Below are 21,255 nucleotides of genomic sequence, written 5' to 3' on the forward strand. Positions count from 1 at the left end.
TTTAGGGGCATTCTGGAACAATGCGCTGCGGTGGCGGATGTATCGGAGCTGCATTTGTTGTGTGTTCTCGGTTTTAAGGCGCACGATCGTACGCATTTTGCAGGTTGAAGTTGGTGATAAAGTTGTAAGTATCAATCATCATCAATCATAAATCATATTCGCGTTCTGTTTCTGTTTTAATCGTTCTGGACATCTGCTTGACCCAGAGTACCGAGTATTTCCTCGGCTTGGTACCGTAAAACTGGTACGGAGGGGACCCATCCGGAAATCGATGGTTGGGCTCGACTTGGAAAATAGAGTCTCCCGAGTCATTTCTGAGCTTCATTTCAGATTGGCCTACCATGAAAAGCAGAGGGGGAGAAACGGCAACTGGATTCGTGTCAAAATTCCTCCAACGGGAGCAACTTTGTCAATCAATCAATTCACCAGCTACCACTCTGAGTCCTTGTGATAGATAATCAGTCCAGCGATGACGATGTCAAGAAGGCCAGTGCGGTCTGTCCATGTTACCCAGCGACAGGCGGTAACAGCGTCCGAGTTCCCATGGCTCCCGTCCAGTCCCACCACGCTTCAGTCAACCTCAAGGATCTCAACTGTTTCTTTCCTTTTCAGGAAGGCATTGGCTTCTCCTCTCTGCCGTCCGCCCGTCTGTATCCGCTGGTTAAGGACGCTGTCATGGGAAATGCCAAGGTAACCAGTTTATTATGCGCGGGTCCGTGTACTCCATCCTGTAGTATGTGTATTCCGTCCGAAAGATGGGATGTGGTAAGAATTCTCGCAATCTTCATGACGATCTTCTCCAACCATCCCGTTTAGATGAGGCGTTCCAATTTTTCAGTTGTGCTCTAGTCATGCCGCGGTGGGAAAGGGACTTCTCAAGACGATACAAGTCATCGTAATGGAGCAGTGAGCGGTATTGGTAACAATATATCTGTGATACTGGTGGTCTGGTATGGAAAGTAAGTTCAGATGGACCTCGTCAATGTGAGGACGAGCAGTATACCGCTTTAGGGCCCTCAACTTTTGTCGGGCTTTGCGCTCTGTAGATCCAAGTTGATTTTTGATTGGGGTCCAGTGGCGGTTTGGTAGGAAGTAGGTCTGTAACAAAGTCGCATGCCCAAAGTACTCGCCACGGTTAGCACGTCTAGTTCTTGAGATTAGTCGACAAACAATTGTGTTTCTTTAAAAAAGAACAACAGAAAGCAGTAAAAGCAATGAAAAGAAGGCTTTCAAAGAGTGGACGCTCTCAGCCTTAAATGTCCCCCGCCAAGCCCGGTCACGACATCCACTCGCAATTGCTATCCTTGATCACCTCATAGATAACCCCTTCCAAACTATTGTGCAAGGCACCATTGCTCTTCCCGCTGTCAAAATAAAGGTTCTTAGGGTTATCTGAGTTTAAAACGCGCGTTGGACCCTGGTTGCCTGCTGCCGGCAGGTAAACTCGGCTGTTGGGCTGTGCTATGTATGGACTGTGCTGAGGATGACTAACCTGCCCTTTCTAAGTTAACTATGTACTTCTATGTCGAGTAAACAGTACAGCAGAAGCAGCAATTGCTTGTACATATTCAGATGATGAAAATTATACAATAAGGTATCATTAAAATACAATTAGATACTGCCATCCTCTGGTCAATTGACGGCAATGAGCCTCAGTGGCCCCTTCAGACACTGTACAGACCTGACATAAAGCATCAAAGACTCCAAACTCCAGTCCGGTGGTAACCGTATGCGGATGCCAGAAAACCCTCCCAATTATACGCCGTATATAGCACCAGTCGGCATGTTTGTACCGGTATGCCGCTTACTCCAATTTATCCAGATGTTCCAGCCTTGTCAGGACGACTTGTTTGCTGGTCTCTTCGATTTCACCCGCAAGGAAGACCTCGTCCAGAATCGCATAAACCTGTACGAGAACGAAGGCACGTCAGCCATGTCCCTTGACGAGCCCAACGGCACTACCGGAAAACGCACCTTATAGAAGTTGAAGACAAGATCCAGCTCACACACGTTCCCAAAGAACTGGTCCAGAACCTCCACGAAGAAATGTATCGCCTCGAGATACGCTAACTCGTTGTCGTTGGCATCGACACACACACAGAAGAACAACCCGGCATATCGTCGGTACACCACTTTGGTACTCCGTTTGAACTCGACGAAATTCGACTGGTATTTCTGATCTCTCGGCGCGACAAGACGGTGGACCTAAGAAACAAGACATGTCAATATCGCTCCTGGCAACATAAAAAAAGAGCAGTATGCACCAACTTCGCCCTTAAGCTTCACTTTCTCCTCATCCTACCCACGTAAATCCATTAGCCAACACTCCCATCGCAATATATTCGACGGTTATCCCCTCAGCCTCATCTTGCGTAGACTCACACTGTACGGCGCATACCATTTCGCCAGGCGCGTCTTGCCCCTAACAGTTCATCGCATAAGCGCTCAAGTACAACAATCAAATCAGGCCTCAGGGGCATCACACTTACTGGCGATTCTGCACTAAGATGAAAGAGAGAACCATCCCGTCCACAATGCAATACTCCGAATTAAGCTGCTAGAAAATAAAAAAGCGTGGAACGATTCTCGCGGGTTGCGCAGCCAGGAATTTGATGCTATCGGAGTGTTCTCCGCGATATCCCGTGGAGCTCATGGCCGAGACTCGATATTGCTGGGTTTTACCGCCTTCTTTCATGCCATTGTTTTTGGTGATCTTTTTCAGTGTTGCTGCGGGCGTTGAATATCTACAGGGATTTTGTTAGGGTTTTGAAGAAAGAAGAAAATGTTGCTTTGTTTATTATGGAGAGCTGTCTGATTTTAGCATACATAGTTGAAACAGAAAGTTTGTATTCATATGCCATGATAGAAACGTTGGATGCTTGCTTCTTTCGGATAAGATACTTTAGGCTTTGATATTAGATTGGGGGACTAGAAAACAAAAAGATGTAGTAACAGGGGTAAGACAAAGGAACTTTGTATCATCATGGATCCGTATCAGCATCACTTTTTCACTTCTCATGGAGTAGAATTGCTATTTTTTTTAAACAGCCTCGTGATTTTCTCCGAGAATCGTGACTAGAAAATAGGTCAGTCGAAACTATGGCCATTGGGACAAAGAAAAAGAAATAAACATACCCCCGAAAAAGTCTTAGGCCTTTCCGGTTCCCCGAAGTTATTATTGGAGCCAATATCATTACTTGTATACTCCTCGTCCATCATGTCTTCGTCATCATCTTCAACGGTCTCTTCATCCGTCTCAGGAAAATATCTCTCCGGATCCCCATTATAAACGACATACCACCCAAGCTTCTCCCCCGCGGCATATTTATCTCGAAACTCCGTTATTGCGTTAGATGCCTCCTCCGATAACCCAGAATCCTTGTTGAGCTCCTCCATATCCCAGCAAATGTTGTTCCCGGGTGTATTGGGGTCTGGCATCTCAATCACTCTCGCCGCAACATAGGCGTACGGCTGGCTAACCGCGGTCTCGCTCGTGATGTCTTCGGGGTCGTACTGTTCGATGAATCTCAAGTCCGGTAGTCTCGCCACGATATTGGATTCGTTCTTCTTGAATGATTCGAGGAGCAGGCGTGTGGTTTCCGGTTGCTGCAGGTATTCGGCCGTCGCGTTCTCCAGGTTGTTGAGGACGATGTAGACCCGAATACCTGTGAAGCCGGCGCGCGGCCAACGGAAGCCGTAAAGGAGGTATACCGGCATGGTTACGATTTGCGCGCGCAGTCGGGGGAAGGAAATGTCGAAAGAAACGAGGGGAGGTGGCTGCGCTGTGCTGCTCGGCTCGGCTTAGATTGGAATTCAGCGGAAGAAGCGAGGGTGTAGGTGTCCAGGTGGATCGACGCGCAGGTTCATATTATCCTTGGTATTGTCCACGGTGCACATTACCTGCCGTGTCACTGACAAGGCTTCGTCAATTGAAGCGTTGTATGTGTGCAACATTGACGGCCATTTGTTGTAGTCACGTGTTTCGTTCTGGATTCCGATGGACGGCTACAAATTTTTGATAGATCGCATTCTGAAACGCGACATGGTACCGTTGTCGTTAACAAAGGAATTGTTGAGCGCCCTGGGCATTCCATATACGGAAACGATCATTCTGCTATGCGACTAGCATTCTACAGATTTCATAACTTTTGCTAAATAATTCAACCCGAGACTTCATCATTCACCATCACGAGCTGGCGCCATACGCCTTTTGCCAGCACGCGTCGAAAGTCGCCTTGTCAACGGCAAACTCACGAATGTAATCCCTCTCGAGATCGTGCGTCTTCCGTCCCAACAAGACCAAACTGTGAAGCGGCCGGCCCATGTCCACCTCCGCGAGCTCCTTTAGAGTACCTGCCACCAATCTCTGGTCCGCAGCGCCAACCCGCGCAGCGCCAACGGCCAGACTGTCCGGTCCAAACGCACCTCCCTTCCGCTCCTCCTCGGTCTCCAGCATCTGGCTGGCGCATTGTGCGACCGTCATGTACCTCGGGGGTTCGTAGATCATCCGTCCTCTGGCGAGGTTCTCCAGCGATGGTTCCTTGACCTTGATATCCAAGAGCACCAGCGTATGAAGACCCAAGTCGACGTTCTCCTTCACTCTGTCGTAGTAGGACGAGGGCTTCCAGTTCTCGGTGAAGAACACCATGCTCACTGTCTGGCCGAAGTTGTAGAGCTGCAGACCGGTGCAACCGATGCCAGACATGATCGAGGCGTTGGGGATGACCTTGCTTTCGATGCCGAGTTCGCGGGCCCGGAGGACCAGATCTGTGTGCGTAGTCGCTCTGACGACCTGTCAGATCTCGCTTGCCAATGTTCATGAGAGAATTGGTGTATACCCGAACGGATCGCCGACAACCAGGAATGCGACGTCGGTCTTGTCAGCGTCTGCGAGGATCTCATCGCTGCCGCTCTCGACTAATTCTCTGTCTGCTACAATAACAGGGCGCCCATAGAAAGCTTCCTACTGATGGACCAACAAATATTAGCCCATGATATTTTCCACGGAATCTTTCATGCGACAATAAGCAAAAGAGAATCAACACATACTAGCTTTTCCTTCTCCACAAGCAAAATGCTGGTGTAGGCTTCGAGGTAGACTCTCTCGGCCTTCTTGACGGCCTCCAATCCCTTGACTGTGATGTCAGTCTCATCGGCGAGACCGAGTCCAACGAGGTACAGCATTTTGGTCTCTTTTCGATAATCTGTCTGGTATATTGGGCAATGTAGTTGTCGCAATCAGAAAGTTTCCTCTTCTTCGCCCCACCAAATGCGGCGGAGGGCCGGGTTGCGGAGAAACCAAGCCCCCGAGTCTGTTATCGCGTCGGCCTCTCCTTCGAAGGCATCATCTCCATACTTCATCGCTGTTGCAAAATATCAATTATAATTTATTGCTTTTTTAACTAGCATTGGACCATTTTGGTACGCATAGTGTGGCACTGGAGCTTTTTATAATACGAAGCTGTCGGAATGTCGGATCGAACTCCCAAGTATCGGCAGGAGATCCAGCAGGTAAGTTAGTCTTATATCTACGCATCGGAACATGTGTTGGCTCTAACTATGATCTCTAGATGATGTTCGTCTCTGGAGAGACTGCAGAACCGTCGGTTGAAACAACAACTTTAATCGAAGAAATCGTACGCCAACAAGTTATTGAAATTGTGAGCAACCCTCCCTCTGCGCCGCATATGCGACACATGCTAATCAGTCGCAGCTTATACGAAGCACGGCCTTAGCCACCCGTCGTGGAGTCCGTTCAATCTCCACGGACGATCTGATCTTCTTAATCCGCCATGACAAAGCAAAAGTCTCACGACTAAGGACATTCCTTTCTTGGAAAGATGTACGAAAGAACGTCAAAGATTCAGACGACAAGGGCGGTGCCGATGCAGCCGACTTTGCAGGTGCCGATGACCCTCTTGCAGCTGGTGCTGTCGCTGGGCCGCAAGATATGGCATCTAAACCCAAGAACAAGAGGGCTAAAGTTGGCCTTGTTTGGGATGTGAACAGTTTCTACTCGGTGCAGGTTCCGGAAAGGGATGATGAAGAGGATGAGGAAGAGGAGGAGCAAAACTATGCGACGCTTCAGCGTCTCGCGGCTGCAGATGAAAGAACGAAGCATATGACGAAAGAGGAATACGTGTTCTGGTCTGAATGCCGGCAAGCATCATTTACCTACCGCAAGAGCAAGCGTTTTCGTGAATGGGCTGGATTTGGCATTGTGACCGAGTCAAAGCCAAATGACGATATCGTGGACATTCTTGGTTTCCTTACCTTCGAGATCGTCCAGACTTTAACTGAAGAAGCGCTGAAGGTCAAGGAGCGGGAAGACCACGAAAAGAACAGACGCGGGCCAGCAGTTAATGGGGGCGAGAACCCGAAGAAGCGCAAGCGGGAGACTGGTCTGTTCGATCCTCCAGAAGAGGGCCGGACTCCCGTGGAGCCAAGACATATCCGCGAGGCGTATCGCAAGCTTCAGGCAACCCCTAACAGACAGGTCGCCATGCTTCTTCATAATGGGCGCATCCCATCGCGGTTTCCTTTAAGATTGGTGAGTTAATTACCCGGTTACCGATGGTATATTTTAGCTTTACTGACGTCCATTAACAGATTTGATTGGTGTTCTATACTATATTACTTTTTGGATGATTGGTTATACTGCTTCTTAAGGAGTTCGGATTGGTCCTTATTAGATACCCAGGGCAGACGGATGCATTTAGATCGATTTATAATCAGGGTTTGGTCTTCCCAACTTTGTCTTGTATTTATATATGACTTGACTGCGTTATAATGCAATAACTACTCTGTGCACTGCTTGTTGGATTGACTTTGATTAAGAAAACCAGGTACCATTACACGATAGAACAGGTGGAAAAAGCATGGGCTCGTGAGATCATGACTCGATACGATTAGTTTATTTGTGCGTCCGGCGCCCTGGAACGATTCAAGTCAGCACAGCAACTCGACAAAAATGGAAAGATGAAGGACACTTACATTCAGCCAATTCCGACTGGCTCACCTCCCGAATCTTGTTAATCGCAGGCACATCACCCTTAACGACACCCCTAACCTCATCAACCGCTCTACCAACAATCCCCTTTCGTGCCAGGGTGTACGTCGCCAACTTCGCCTCGAGCTTGATAACACCGATCCGCGGATCAGCAGGGCCTCCATCATGCACGCCGTCACCCATGTCACCTAGCCAGGTCTTCAGCACGGGCGAGTAGTATTTCTCAACGACCTTGGGGTCACCGATGATATGGGCCGTGCCGGAGATGGATGCCCAGGCACCGCTGACGGGGTCGAGGAAGGACATGTTGGTTTCGGTGGGGTGGACGGTGAGATCCATAGTTTTGCCGGAGAAGAGGTTTGTATGGAAGAGGAGGTCGATGCCACCATTTTCCTATAAGTTCGGTCCCTGTTAGATTCCATGCACCTCGTTGTATTGGTTCTGGTTGTATGCATACCTGTCCGGCTAAAGCCATACACCGTGAGGCAAGAAGGTCGGAATCATTGGACAGCTTGGTCGTTAACATCCCATATTTGATTCCTTGGACGAAGCTGACCAGGTCATTGATTTTTTGGTCAAGAGGAAGGTCTTCGTAGTTGTGAGCCTTGTAGGGGTCGACGGCTGCGTTTCTGTTGGTAGTGCTGATGGAGTCGGTCATTTTCGACTGTATGTATCACTGATCAAGACTATAGTTGGAATCGGAGTATTCGGTGGCTCCTGTGGGGTGGTAGATGATAACTACGGACTATAGAGCAATATATATCTGGGGTACATTTCCCTGTCTGGCGTAGCGGTGACGTCAAAGGTGACAGTCCCCAACCAGTTCCAAGTTGGGGATATGAACGCATCGAGAAATGGCAATTGAGATTTTTCTCGGTTATTGACTGACGGGTGATGAGATCGGAATTGTCGATGCTATGATCATTGCTGTTGTGTCAATCGAGTATGATAGTCCTGTTATGTGGTTGGTAGTTCATCTCTACACAGTACCCATACCTATCCAATCTATGATATAAGCTAGTACGAAATCAGGGGTAAGGATATAAGAGGGACGATCTAATGCTATGGGATAATACGGCCGGAAACAAGACTTAGGGATCGAGCCCATACCTGGCAGCATAGTTGAGATATCCGAGCCCTAGCGGTCTTCTGCACGCTCTCTTTGCATTATACCTAGCAACATGCCTATAGCTTTAAGTAATAATCAAATTATTGTCCTGGAAATTGCCTTTAGGTAGTCATAGGGAGGATCCGGGACTATTCTCGAGTTTCCTGTGAAAGGTGGGAGACGAGGAATCAGGTATATGTCGATCCACTGCCGGACACTGTATAACAAACCATGTACTCCGTGCTCAGTGGAAGACTCCAGCGTGTCGTCTTCGAAGCCCATCGAGAATCCCTTCTCAAATAAAATCAGTAACGGGATTCGTAAATCCTCGTTCAAGTACTCTGTACTGCAGTCGTGTTCTTGGTGTGGTCGTTGATAGTGATGGAGACGGCGATAGCGGTGGATGCGCCACTCCGCCTTTACTATCGGCCAAAAGTTTCGGGTCATCTACGAACGATCACCACGACAAACCATCTATTCGTCCACAGTTTATGAACACTTTCAATCCCTAATCTATTGACCTACTTCCTTATAATAAAAAACCGTGACAATGACCGGCAAACAACCCACCGCCGCCCCCTCCAGCGACACCGCCTTCCGCAAAACCTGGGATCGCGAAGAATACGCCAAAAAAGCCGCCGACGACGAAACCCGCCGCAAAGAAGAAGGCAAAGCGCGCTACGAAGCCAAACTCCTCGGCAAAAAATGGCATGCTCCAGTCGACTATTCCACCCTCGAAGCCACAACCTCGCGCAAGAACCGTCTCGATGTCGCGTCGATGGTTGGCAAGACCACGATTGTGCCCAGTGGTTCTGCGGTGGGCAAACGGGGTCGCGGGGCGGGGTTTTACTGCTCGGACTGTGATCTCACATTCAAGGATAATTTGCAGCTCGTGGAGCATTTGAATAGTAAGCAGCATTTGATTGCGACGGGACAGAGTGGGGAGGTTGTGCAGGCGGGTGTGGAGGATGTGAGGTTGAGGTTGAGGATGTTGGCACATCAGAGGAGGGTTAAGGCTGAGGAGGACAGGCGTGTGTGGCAGTTGGATCTGGGTGAAAGGTTGAAGGAGAGGGAAGAACAGGATGCTAAAGAGCGAGAGGAGAAGAGGCGCAAGCGAAACGAGAAGCGTCGGAAGGGTGGTGAGAATGGTATCAAGCAAGAAGAGAGCTGGGAAGGGCGACTGGGAATCATCGCATAAATCATTACGGGCGTCTGGGATTGTTCATCTTTCATACAGTGGTTGCTGTATGATCGGATTGTATATTGGCATATTTTCAACGGCGTTCTGGGCTTGGATCAAGGTACGAGAAATGAAATTTCTGCTTATATGAAGTCCATCGGTAAGATTGATTCAAAATATGTACCACTGATTAACACCAAGAATAGAAACAAATCATATATGATTCTCAAAAACGCCTCCAACACCTCGTTATGCCATTACCCAAAATCAAAATGATATCCCAACCCGTTTAATCAATGCATTCAATACCCTCCAAAACGCGCATGGCCCGTCCTCCCTCCTTTTCGAATTGGCTGACAAGCCTTTCGCACTCCTGTTTCAATCGCTCCTCTCCGTTCTTTGCATTCCAGAGAATCCACTCCTCCACCGTCATCTTCTTCTCCGGACTAGTCAAGCTTCCGCTTGCTTTACCTCCCGGACTGGCGTTCTCCTTGTCGCCATCCCTTGCAAAGAGAATACCCTCGATGTCAATCGGAGTCCAAGGGCGTGATGTCTTCAAGCCGCCTGCATTTGCATTCCGCTTGGATGGTGATGGTGTACCAACCGCCAAGGGAGTTCGCTCAGAAGGTTGTTTGGACGGGGACGTTGCAAAATTCCGTGACGCCGAAGGCTTAGTGGATGGCGGTTGGTTTTCAGCGTCAGAGGACTGTGGCGATAGAGACGCTGATTCTCGAGGGGTCGATGGAAAGGGCGATATGGAACCGCTGGCCGGTCTTTCGAATTGTCTAGTATTCTTTTGCTGAACGGGGGTATCCGAGGTATGCGAGTCTGTCAAGCTTTTTGCAAATTGCTTCTCCTGCGGAATGTCGCTGTACCTTTCAATCGTTTTCGGCGGAATACCTGATGACCGGCGTGATGACCGGCGAGCAGATAGATCTTCAGGTTGTTTCTCATGCTCTGGTTCCTGTTCTGGTGTTGCTTCGCTCCGTTCTGGCGAACCGACTTGTGCAGGCTCTTGGTCTTGAACGTCTTCGATGTGTCCTTCGTCCTCTTCCTCTTGCTCGGGTTCGGGTTCAGGCTCAGGCGGTTTCGCTGGCGATTCACTTTGTTTCTTTGGTTTCGTGCTCTTGCCTGCAGACGCTTTCTTAGGTTTCGGTGCTTCCTCATCGCTTGGGGGTTCCGCTTCGGTCAATCGTTCTGGTTTCTTAGTTGATATTTCCACGGACACGAGAGGCCCATGGCGTTTAGGAGCAGTTGCTTCAGCATCCTCTCTCTCAATCCTGGGTGATTCCCGAGATTTGGAGACCTTCTCTTGCGATTTAGATCCCTTGGCTTTGCGTTTGCCGGAGCTCTTGCTTGATTTTGCCTGGGTCCGCGGCTCTGTTTCGACAGGCTCTACCTGATCCTCCTCAGGGATTTCGTCCGGTATATTTTGTCTCTCGTCGTGTTCTGGCGTATCTGTGGGATTTTGTGCTTCTGGACTCGGCTTGGATTTCTTGCTGGACTTCAATTTCTTCGACGTCTGCTTAGTGGTTGTCTCTGCGCGTTTCTCTTCGGGGCTTGGCGGATCCGCTTCAAGGTCAGCTTCAAGTGCCGCATCCAGCTCGGCATCGTCAGGTGTGCGTGAGGTCGGAGGTGTTTTTGATGCTGAGACTTCAGAGACTTGGCGGCCTTTTGTTGATGCGTTTTTCTTGGTCCGACGGCCCTTCTTTGGCTCCTCTTCCTGGGGAGCAACCTCGCTTCGCTCTTCTGTAACCGCTGTAGTCACATCGTTCGAAGCACCATAATCCTGTTGAATAGTGCTGTTGCGTGTTCTTGTTGCTCGCCTTTTGGGAGCTGGCTCAGGCTGTTCCGTCGTTTCTGTGTCGACCTCGTTCCCGTAGCTCTGGCTAACCTCTTCACTCGTGCGTTTCTTGCCTCTGGTCGCGCGCTTTGGCTTCGGAGGTTCAGGGTCTTCGTATGCGGTACCATCAACATCCATCTGGTCATCCGTATCCACCGTGTCTGCCTCCTTTGACTTTGTGGTTTTCGCCTTGGATCTAGATGACTTTTTGGTGTTCTTTGTCTTGGAGGACGTTTCTGACACAAGAATCTCATCAACCTGGTCCTCAAGATCCACCGTAGGTGCTTCCGAGGCGGTGGACTGTGTCGAGAGACGAGACGCCTTGGAGGTTCGTGACTTTTTCGACCGGGAGGCCTTTGTCTTTTTGTTGGGATTCTGCGCAAACACAAAGAAGGAACAATCTGAAGATCTTCGGTAATGTTCCTCACTAACAAGGGTTAGAAGCACTCATGGGGAAGGAGCAACTATGTGCACTTACTAAGGATCATCCTTTGGTTCCCATCCATCGAGAGACAATTTGCAATAGGCGCAGCTAGCCAGGTCGTTACTCTCTTCGTTGGCGCAGAAGTACCAACCACCGGCGACCATCTATTGCAACAATGCGTATCAGAACCATAGCTTCAGGTCAAGATTGGATGAGAATAGAGCTGCCATACCTTTTCCGACTGACATATCCAGCCCTTTTTTCCATCATGCGGCCAATATAAGCCAAATGTTGCTGACCTGGCTCCGGAAATCTTCTCGCTTGTCGGGTCTTCAATCTCGGCGGGGTTTGAGCTATGCCGCTCGATATCCTTCATAATCGCCCACCCACAGTTTTGCGATAATGTCAGGTGTTCTGTGATTGGATTGTCCTCTTCCTCCCACCCATCAAGTGCACTCTCGCATAGGAAGCATCTTGTATTATCAGGGTTCGTCTCGTAGGGTTCATAGTAGAAACCTGCATGCGCCAGCTATAAAGAACAACCGTCAGTGAATGCGCCTGAAAAAACAAGGAAAATACAATACATACCTCAGCTGGCGAAGGCCTGATATGCGGCCAGGTTATTGGTTTCGTGGATTTTGCACTCGAATTCCGCCGTCTCCCGGGCTGCAGTACCGCCTCGAAGCTGGCAAGACGGGCCTCCAACGTCTCCATTTCCTGGCTCATTGTTGGAAAAAGGGCTCTCCGGGAGCAATTCGTCCCGTCAGCAAAAAGAAGGCGCAATGTCTGTTTGAATGTTGTCGATTTTGTGGTCTCAAAAAGGCTCTGGCGTGGTTGTTATCGGCGTTGCGCTCTGTTTACTCCGTTGTTTTGATCTCTCCGCTGGTACGCGCCCGTGGAGAGCGGAGTCACGTGTAACTTTGGCTTAATTGCACTGTGTGGTGCACTGCTTAGTAACGGGATTTTCAGGCCGAGAACGTACGTCAGAGTCCGTGACGGCAGTTAGTGCGGTTGTTGATCGAGACCATCTTCGTTGTTGTCTCGATTCGCCAAAATTATTTGCTCGCTTTTACCTTATTGTCCTGGGAATTATGGTGTGAGACTGTGATTCTCCAATGCTCCCTGATTTATTCCGTCCATCTACAGCCCTCGCTGTGTTTCCCATCCTTTCCCTTCTGCCGAATCGCGATCATGCGTGAAGTCACTGTATGTGCGCTCCCTTACTTCAATGTAATATCTCTGGCAGTTGAGTTCATAATGCTAATACTATTGTTTGAAGCCACTCCTTTTGAATCCAGGTCGTTTGCGCTCGAGTTTTCCGCCATCCTCGCGATGCTATCGTTTCCCGGTTTCCCGCCGGTCTATCTCGTCAGGGCTTCGCTCGACGACCCCCTCTAATGGGATCCTGCTTTCCGGTCGCAATGCCATCCAGCATAGAGGCGGCTATTCGGCCTTAAAATCTGTTGATCGAGAGCTTGGCCTGCCGTTGTTCTCCGCATCGTTCTCTACCTCGCCGCGATTGTCCGAGCCCGACTGGGATGCGAACCCGAATTTGGACATTTCTGCTTTTTCAGAGCTCCCAACGAAAGATTTCGGGGTAAACCAACATATGGTTATCAACCAAGAGTTCAAGGAAGCGCTACGTCAAATCCTTTGGCAATTCCGGGCACCAATTCGGTATGCATTCGCGTATGGTTCAGGCGTTTTCCCTCAATCGGGAAGCGCACCTGGGTCGGACGGATGCCACCCGTCAGCCCCTGCAGCGATCAAGAACATGCAGCAGGGCAAGGGGAAGATGATTGATTTTATATTCGGAGTCTCGTATAGTCAGCATTGGCACTCTCTGAACTTGCACCAGCATCGTGATCACTACTCCGGATTAGGTTCGCTGGGATCCTACGTCGTGTCCCAAGTACAAGACAAATTTGGTGCTGGGGTCTATTTTAACCCCTATATCACTGTCAATGGAACTTTGATCAAGTATGGTGTCGTTAACCTGGACACACTCTGCAAAGATCTCAGTAACTGGGACACTATGTACCTCGCGGGACGACTGCAGAAGCCCGTCAAGATCCTCCGGGATCACCCGCAAGTACGCCTGGCGAATCAGATCAACTTGCTCTCCGCTTTACGAGTAGCATTGTTATTGCTGCCCTCGGAGTTCAGCGAATTTGAACTTTACAATACAATTGCCGGTTTGAGTTACATGGGCGACATCCGCATGTCATTGCCAGCCGAGGACCCCCAGAAGGTGAGAAACATTGTCTCTGGGCAAATGGCTAACTTCCGGCGGCTGTACGCTCCGCTGATTGAAAACCTCCCCAACGTCGTCTTCGACGACCCGCGATGCACTCAACGCGACTGGATCGATGATCCTGAAACCAATGTGCGGATTTCTCAAGATATGGATCCAGTGAAGCGCGGTAACATGGTCAGCCGGTTGCCCCCAGCATTCCGGGAAAAACTGTACTTCCAGTACCAAGCACGATACCAGATCCCGCGGGCGGAATTCGAGAAGATGAAGGAGGAGAACAGCAGCAAGGAACCGGAAACTTTTCGCCGGAGACAAGGTGGCCCGTTTGAACGGCGCATCGCAGATGACTCGAGCCTCAAACACGAGGTAGAGACATCAATCATGAAGACCATCCGCTGGCCCAGTACAGTGCAGAGTGCAAAGGGGCCAATTACTGCGGGATTTGGCAAATCCTGGCGATACATGCGGGAGAAGCAAAAGAAGTACAAGGGGTCCGGCAGCCATTCCGCAGCATCAAAGCCAGACGAGCGTCCTTCTGAAGCGGAATCACAAAAGCCAAAGCCAAAGCAGGAGTAAACCTTCTCTTCTAGATCTCACGGTCACTTTTTCGTTTTTACTTGAGTTATGACGGGCATATAATCTTCCCATGACGATGATTGTAGATGAGGCATAAGAAGGCGTTTGTTGTTTCCAGAGGGATGAGGTACATATGTATCTAGTGTTGATTCTCTTGGATATGTATTATTCCAAAACAAGCTTTACTTCATCAATGCATGTATATACTACTATTACCACTACTTGAACTATATCTTTTTTATAGATTGAATACCTGAGTCAAGATAGTCATTTTTCCGTTCCCGACGATATCCCCGCCACCCCACTATCTTTGCCCGCGAGCATCGGCATTCATTCTTCCTCCCCATCAACAAGCACGAGCAATTAAGAGCCGTCACAATGCCGTTCGATTTATCTAAGTGTGCGCGCAAGAATATCTTGAAGCTGGAGCCTTACCGCTGCGCAAGAGAGTATGCCCAATTCTGATCCAATCTATGGCATTCCGCGACGGAAAACTAATGAGTCAGTGACTACAAAGATGATGGGACGAACGTTCTGCTCGACGCCAATGAGAATGCCTACGGTCCTGGTCTGGCACTGAATGCTGAGGGTGCGCTGCAGCAGTCGACTGTCAATGGGGATGCGACTGGGTCGTCGAAGCCTGACATCGACTTCCTGGGGTTAAACCGATACCCGGACCCGTGAGTACTGTCGCGCGATCAACCATGACTTATATATACATGGACTTCATGCTAAGAACTGTCGATGATGGAATAGGCACCAGGTCGAACTGAAACAACTTTTCTGCAACGTCCGCAACACCCACGTCCACACCCAGAAGAACATCACTGCCGATAACCTCTTCGTCGGAGTCGGTTCGGACGAAGCCATTGATGCCCTGCTGCGATGTTTCTGCGTTCCTGGAAACGACAAGATCCTTACCTGTCCTCCAACGTACGGTATGTACGCCGTCAGCGCCGACGTGAACGACGTCGACATCGTCAAGGTCCCTCTGGATGCCGCCAATGGTTTCCAGTTGCAGCCGGAGAAGATCAACGAGACACTTGCGGCGGATGAGTCGATTAAGATGGTGTACATTTGCTCGCCCGGAAATCCTACGGCGAACTTGATCCGCAAGGAGGATGTTCAGAAGGTGCTTGAGCACCCTACGTGGAATGGTGTTGTCGTAGTGGACGAAGCATACATCGACTTCGCCCCCGAAGGCTCGAGTCTGGCTGAATGGGTAGCCGAGTGGCCCAACCTGGTCGTCATGCAAACCCTGAGCAAGGCCTTCGGTCTGGCTGGTATCCGTCTCGGCGTTGCATTCACGAGCCCGCCAATTGCCCGTCTTCTTAACAGCCTTAAGGCCCCCTACAACATTTCCAGCCCCACCAGCGCAATCGCCAAGGCAGCCCTATCCCCAAACAACATGTCCGTCATGCGCAACTACCGGGAACAGATTGTGACACAGCGCAATCGCCTGCTCGCAGAACTCCCCAAGATTCCCGGTGTTGGTCGCTTCTTAGGTGGATACGACGCGAACTTCCTCCTCGTCGAGCTGCTGGACAAGCCGGATGGACAGGCTAGTAACAAAATTGCACTGGCTACCTACGAGGCTATGGCGGAGAAGAGGGGAGTTGTGGTGCGGTTCCGGGGTAAGGAGCTGGGCTGTGAGGGTGCTCTGCGGGTTACTGTTGGTACTGAGAAGGAGGTTACCAAGTTCTTGTATGAGCTCCGAGTGGTTTTAGAGGGGCTGTACAAGGGGGCTGATATTGGGTCGTTGCGGGAGGAGGTGAACAAGGCGGAGGGCAACTAGTTTCTTGACTTCATTACTTCTTATAGACTGACGGGCAGTGCATTTTAAATAGACGTCATTTTTTGATCTCTTGTAAGTACAATCAGATGTTCTGGTTTCTGATCCTGTTCTCTAGTCACTTTCCGATTCTTCTTTCGCGTGTAATTCTCTTGAATATCTCTGAAGAGTTGAAGTCGAAGCCCAAATACCCCGTAAATACATATACATCCCCCAAATTATTAAATCAGATATGCTCCATCTGAACATGCCTAATTTTAAATTTCCAAATACAAGGCAATCGATAGGCATAAGCTGTTGTCCTCATTTGGATAACCGTCAGTAGTCTGGGTCTCATGGAATCCGGGGTCAACGCCCATTCTCCAGAGACAAGTCTCTCCCTGGTCAGCTCCAAAGGCCCCCTTGTTTCCACCCAAGCACGGTACGAATAAGCCAAAATAAGCCGCGCTTGCTCGAGACTCCCCGGAGAGAACATAGGCGGCCACTGGGCGATATGTTGCCGCGGATTGTAAAGAACAGACCAGACGTGTTAGGTTAAGCAAGTGCACGACGGTTTAAAGCGTGTATGCTTGAAGTTCCAGGTTGTACTTTGCCATTGCGCGGTTTTGCTGGTCCGAGAGGTCCGGGTTGCCAGCAATGATGGGCTACGCGGGACACTCCTGCTTCCTGTGGCCTCTAGGTCCAGTATCATTTTGGTCTTAAGCAAAACGAGAGCGACGAGCTGCGCGACACGGCAGAATCTGATATCACAAAGACGCAAATTTTCAATGTATAAATTTGTCGTTGCGAAGATCATTACGTTGTATTTAGAGCAATATGTGATTATGGTGGAGGTGGAGGTGGTTGAGCTAGCCTCAAAGACGCGGCTGCGGGGGAAAGAAAGAAGGCGAAGAAAAATTAAGTACTTGACACAACCTGTGCGGGTTCAATACGGATGCAGGTAGCATGAGTTTCGGGTGGCATTTGCTTACCCGCTGGCCCTAAAGTTCACGGTGCGTAGAGCCTTATATTCTGCCATACACTCTAACGAAAAAGAGATAATAAATTTCTCTATTTAGATAATTGATCCTGACCGTAAACCTAGGACCCCAATGGATTTCTGGTCGAAAAATCTCAAGATTTGAGCTGTGCTTAGTCCGTGTTCTACATGCGTTTTGTCGACCCGGGGTCGGTGGATGAGCTTATGACCACGGATGGCCATTTACTGTCCATTTACGCGTCCAAAATCCTGGAGGCACTTTTGCGCGTTTAAGATAGCCTAGGTCTTACCTCTTGCCTCTTGTCTCACTGGTGATTGACCCTGTTCAATATCAACACTGCTTTATTTGGTCCTTGATAAACTCACCTCTTCATTCACACGCGGACAATAAAGACCGTCAGTCATTGGCTATGACTGAACCAGTAGCTGCGAGCTCGGGGTAAGTGCGCAGTGGTAACTAGTAGGCTACTAGTAAGTCACTGGTCACTAACTGTTCCTTTGTTACAGCACAAGATCATTGCAACTGTTGCCCATCAATTGCTGGATGGAGGTTTTGGACTCTCTCATATGGGGATCTTGTCTCAGTTGCGTTAGTCCCTAGAAGATTTCCATGGCTTTCACCACGCCCTTCGTGTACCGCACGCTATCCTGGAACTGGAACACAGTGCCCTGCAGAAGATTCTACGATTATTGTGGTCTATCCATCAGATCTTAAGCTCTACTGACCGAATGCAGAGCATACACTGGGAACGTACGTCCGTGGTGCGATATGAATTGGGAGGAGTCTGCGAGTTACAATGATGTCATTGAGCAAGCTCAAGCCATAGTTACAAGAGCTCAATCCCCTAATGGATCTCATTGGATTCAAAAGATCCAGCTCCGGGATCCTTATGGTTTTACTACAATGCCTCTTTCACAGCTCCATGAGCTCAAGTTTCTACAACTTGATTGTTCATTTATCTCAATAAGAGGATATCCAGGTATCATGCTGGGGCATGTCTTATTTACAGCCCCAGAAGGAGTTCTTTCAACGTTCAACTCCATCGAGACGGTGCACTATGGTGGTAATGCTCGCATACAGGAGGAGATCCGGGCGATTGGGGACTTGAGATATGCTGACGGTTACCCTGATTGGCATTCACAGCAATTCATGCTGTGGTTCTATCTCCCATCCCTGAGGTCCTTACGTATTCAGATAAGGAGTATAGATGGTATAATTGGCGTGGGAGACGCAAGGAGCTCAGTGCGACAGTCCAGCCTGCAACAACTGCATACACTCATTCTCCCTCGAACAATCGTCAATGAAATGGAATTTCCTTCACTAATATCCCAGACAATGACTCTAAAATCATTAAATTGGGGTCTAGCCTACAAATAAGATGACGAAAAAAGCGCTGGAAACTGGACCAGCTATCCTCCAATCTTCGGAATCTATCAGCAACACAGTCGAGAAGCTATCACTGGGGTTGGAGTACTGCCCACACTCTGAAGACCGCACCCTCAATTCTGTGGACGATTAAAAGCTAAGAGAACCCTTTGGAAGATTCCTGAAAACGCTGGACTTTCCCCGCTTGCGCTCCCTGGAAGTTCCCGTTACCCTCCTTTTAGGGATGAACCCACATACCGCAGTTGAGATTGGAGACGTCCTTCCAGGCACACTGCAAGAGCTATATCTTGCATGGGATTCATTAAACCCTTATACTTGGGTAAACGAGCTCAAACTACTTAAACTTGTCCAGAATCTCTTGGTTGACGCAAAGTCCCTTACGCCGCATTTGAAGCTCATTTTCATTCGGATATATCATGTTATGGGGATGCATTCGTGATGGGAGAAACGGGCATATATGCGGACTAAATGTGCGCAGTTGGGTATTGAAATGGATGTCATACATGATGAACTTTCGCCGGGGCTGTGGGCGTCTTGCTCTTATCCCAGCAGCAGTTTCGCTATTAACTGTGGAGTAATGTAATACACTAGCATGGAGATAAGGAGAGGCTCCCTGAGGGTCTAGTCTTAGCGTTTCATTGTGGTCAAATTTACTTTCTGAGAATAGAAATAAAAAGGGCAGTATTCTCACATCAGCTAACTTCCCAGCTTTTCTTTTAATGTCATCTATGGTACCTCCTCGAAGTTCCCTAGAAATACGATCCCAGGGTATCACCAACTCCAAAAGTAAATTGCTCGAGTCATTATAACAGACTTCTTTCATGTCAGTGTTAACTAGGCCTTGTATAAACAGTACACTTGCCCTCGAAGCTATGGCTTTCGATAAGAGTCCTAAGGCCCTAAATCCCCATACATTGGGCCAAGAAGTTGGACACATCCAAGCCGTAAACCTTCACCTCGCCATAGATGGGCGTCAATAATTTTGTGCATGCTTAATACGCTTATTTCCATACGGAAGACAGGAGTATCATGACGGAAAAGCACGGCGAACGGAAAATCGCTTTGACAGAAGATGGTGACAATTCAAAATGCAATTGATTAAGCTGCTCTCTTGAAGAATTGTTGAATCACTCCAGCTTTTAGACTCTCTGACCGTATCCATGTCTTGCCAGGATCCAATGGCTTAATATGCAATATGTCAGACGAGATAAGAATCAGAATTTTGTCTGGAATTTACAGCAAATAATTAAGAACATGACATGTGATATAATAAATGACAGAGCATCCCAACCATGAATGTTTCTGTTTCGCCCGTACGCCGTGCTCCCCATAATACGTACAAAAGTATAGTTTTTTCTTTTGAATTTTCCCTCGTGTTCCCTGTCTTTCTGGTCTTTCGTTCCTCTCGATGCTATTTTCTCCCCTAGCAGTAATGGGGATGCAGTGCGGAGGTGACGTTCCATCTGCCACCGTGGGGCAGAATCTGCCGTTTGCCAATCTTGACGTTTGCTGTTGGAAAAGGTCCATACTGATGACATCCAAAGTCCATGTTGAACAGCCCACAGCTTAGATGACCCAGCGGTAACTGGCGTACCGTCCTGCCGTTTCACTCTTCCGAATGATTTTGACAACTTGACCCCGTCGCAAACCGAGGTATCGCGCCACAGGGTCCGAAACCTGCATACGCGGCAACTGCGATTCTTTCAAACGGTACCGTTCCAGCAATTTGGCCTTCTCCTCCGGGCTCAACAAAACGTGCTTCGGGACGAGTTCGTGGCGAGTAATGTTGACCAGCAAATCTTGTTCCTGGAAGTGTTCGCAGATGCGGCCTGGGATACCGCTCAGCAGGCGCACGGCGGAGGGGGAGATTGGGGTCTGGGTGATGAAAACTCCGGTGTGGAAGTTGTTTTCGTCGACAAAGTGGTTGAATGCGCGGACCTGCTTGGTACCCACACCGGAGGCGTCGGGACAGAATTCAACATAGACAGTCCCGCAGTCGGGTTGAGGGTCGGGGTTCGATTTGCTAGGTAGCGGTGTGTATTTGGCCTGCATAGCTTCGGTGGGACGAGCGCTGACTTTCATCTTGTTGCGACTGTAAACGTAACGACATTGCGTTAGAAAGCTAGCACCAGATAATATCGCGAACAAAAAGGGATGGTCGCATACTCAGGATATCCTAGAGGGTCGGAATATTTGGATTTGAACTCATGGAGAGGGATCTGAACTTCTTCTTCGGTGACTTCGTAGCCCTGTTGAACACACTTGTTAGCGACACTTATGGCCCCCTTTTCAAAAAGATAAATCTGAATCGCATACCCGGTCCTGCAGCATCTCGAAAACCGTTCTCCATGTACGCCAGAGTCTGGTCATCTCGCGGTCGGCATCCGCGGAACCAGTCGAGTAGTCCTCATCCATGACTGAATTCAAGGGGCGCAACCAGGCGCTGCTCAATAATAAAAGGGTGCGAGAAAAATAGAAGAGCAACAATTCAAGGACGCAGCTAGGAAGAGGAATTAAAAGCTGTGCTGGGCTGCGCTGACAGGCGAAAAATGACTGCAATGGCGGTTGAGAGAGAAGAGGAAAAAGAAGTTCTCGAAAAATCGGCGGACCAGCGCTAGGAGCGCCTACGATAAGCGCCGCCCCAAAAAGACCAGACTATTATTCCCCCCCAAAAACACACATTAGCTCCGGGTCCAACTGGCC

The 21,255-nt window shown here is 49.1% G+C and overlaps 10 protein-coding genes across 10 annotated transcripts; 4 read left to right on the top strand and 6 right to left on the bottom strand.

Moving 5' to 3' along the window:
* Positions 1 to 1,804: 1,804 nt before the first annotated feature.
* APS2 (AP-2 complex subunit sigma) lies at positions 1,805 to 2,524 on the bottom strand (the record flags this gene model as incomplete). The annotated part of the gene is made up of 5 exons (XM_043277173.1): positions 1,805 to 1,906; positions 1,975 to 2,205; positions 2,269 to 2,298; positions 2,383 to 2,422; positions 2,490 to 2,524. 5 exons carry the CDS (start codon positions 2,522 to 2,524, stop codon positions 1,805 to 1,807), a joined length of 438 nt encoding a protein of 145 aa, XP_043135079.1.
* Positions 2,525 to 3,015: 491 nt separating this feature from the next.
* On the bottom strand, positions 3,016 to 3,717 carry ACHE_30545A (uncharacterized protein; the record flags this gene model as incomplete). Its single annotated transcript, XM_043277174.1, has 2 exons — positions 3,016 to 3,075; positions 3,136 to 3,717. The coding sequence occupies 2 exons, from the start codon at positions 3,715 to 3,717 to the stop codon at positions 3,016 to 3,018; spliced, it is 642 nt and encodes a 213-aa protein (XP_043135080.1).
* Positions 3,718 to 4,186: 469 nt separating this feature from the next.
* Positions 4,187 to 5,184, bottom strand: dph5 (diphthine synthase; the record flags this gene model as incomplete). Its single annotated transcript, XM_043277176.1, has 3 exons — positions 4,187 to 4,784; positions 4,839 to 4,963; positions 5,050 to 5,184. The coding sequence occupies 3 exons, from the start codon at positions 5,182 to 5,184 to the stop codon at positions 4,187 to 4,189; spliced, it is 858 nt and encodes a 285-aa protein (XP_043135081.1).
* Positions 5,185 to 5,469: 285 nt separating this feature from the next.
* SPT3 (transcriptional regulator SPT3) lies at positions 5,470 to 6,615 on the top strand (the record flags this gene model as incomplete). The annotated part of the gene is made up of 4 exons (XM_043277177.1): positions 5,470 to 5,511; positions 5,571 to 5,660; positions 5,714 to 6,550; positions 6,610 to 6,615. The coding sequence occupies 4 exons, from the start codon at positions 5,470 to 5,472 to the stop codon at positions 6,613 to 6,615; spliced, it is 975 nt and encodes a 324-aa protein (XP_043135082.1).
* A 298-nt stretch (positions 6,616 to 6,913) lies between these two features.
* ACHE_30548A (blue light-inducible protein Bli-3) lies at positions 6,914 to 7,667 on the bottom strand (the record flags this gene model as incomplete). Its single annotated transcript, XM_043277178.1, has 3 exons — positions 6,914 to 6,933; positions 6,994 to 7,402; positions 7,467 to 7,667. The coding sequence occupies 3 exons, from the start codon at positions 7,665 to 7,667 to the stop codon at positions 6,914 to 6,916; spliced, it is 630 nt and encodes a 209-aa protein (XP_043135083.1).
* A 1,000-nt stretch (positions 7,668 to 8,667) lies between these two features.
* ACHE_30549S (U4/U6-U5 snRNP complex subunit SNU23) lies at positions 8,668 to 9,315 on the top strand (the record flags this gene model as incomplete). Its single annotated transcript, XM_043277179.1, has 1 exon — positions 8,668 to 9,315. The coding sequence occupies one exon, from the start codon at positions 8,668 to 8,670 to the stop codon at positions 9,313 to 9,315; it is 648 nt and encodes a 215-aa protein (XP_043135084.1).
* A 271-nt stretch (positions 9,316 to 9,586) lies between these two features.
* Positions 9,587 to 12,290, bottom strand: ACHE_30550A (uncharacterized protein; the record flags this gene model as incomplete). The annotated part of the gene is made up of 4 exons (XM_043277180.1): positions 9,587 to 11,567; positions 11,619 to 11,728; positions 11,797 to 12,093; positions 12,153 to 12,290. The coding sequence occupies 4 exons, from the start codon at positions 12,288 to 12,290 to the stop codon at positions 9,587 to 9,589; spliced, it is 2,526 nt and encodes an 841-aa protein (XP_043135085.1).
* Positions 12,291 to 12,755: 465 nt separating this feature from the next.
* Positions 12,756 to 14,394, top strand: TAM41 (phosphatidate cytidylyltransferase; the record flags this gene model as incomplete). The annotated part of the gene is made up of 2 exons (XM_043277181.1): positions 12,756 to 12,770; positions 12,844 to 14,394. The coding sequence occupies 2 exons, from the start codon at positions 12,756 to 12,758 to the stop codon at positions 14,392 to 14,394; spliced, it is 1,566 nt and encodes a 521-aa protein (XP_043135086.1).
* Positions 14,395 to 14,772: 378 nt separating this feature from the next.
* On the top strand, positions 14,773 to 16,189 carry HIS5 (histidinol-phosphate transaminase; the record flags this gene model as incomplete). Its single annotated transcript, XM_043277182.1, has 3 exons — positions 14,773 to 14,843; positions 14,901 to 15,074; positions 15,151 to 16,189. The coding sequence occupies 3 exons, from the start codon at positions 14,773 to 14,775 to the stop codon at positions 16,187 to 16,189; spliced, it is 1,284 nt and encodes a 427-aa protein (XP_043135087.1).
* A 3,929-nt stretch (positions 16,190 to 20,118) lies between these two features.
* On the bottom strand, positions 20,119 to 20,967 carry RPB5 (DNA-directed RNA polymerase core subunit RPB5; the record flags this gene model as incomplete). Its single annotated transcript, XM_043277183.1, has 3 exons — positions 20,119 to 20,644; positions 20,719 to 20,801; positions 20,869 to 20,967. The coding sequence occupies 3 exons, from the start codon at positions 20,965 to 20,967 to the stop codon at positions 20,119 to 20,121; spliced, it is 708 nt and encodes a 235-aa protein (XP_043135088.1).
* Positions 20,968 to 21,255: the final 288 nt, after the last annotated feature.

This window comes from Aspergillus chevalieri, chromosome 3 (assembly GCF_016861735.1).
Source record: "Aspergillus chevalieri M1 DNA, chromosome 3, nearly complete sequence".
Taxonomy (NCBI): Eukaryota; Fungi; Ascomycota; class Eurotiomycetes; order Eurotiales; family Aspergillaceae; genus Aspergillus; species Aspergillus chevalieri.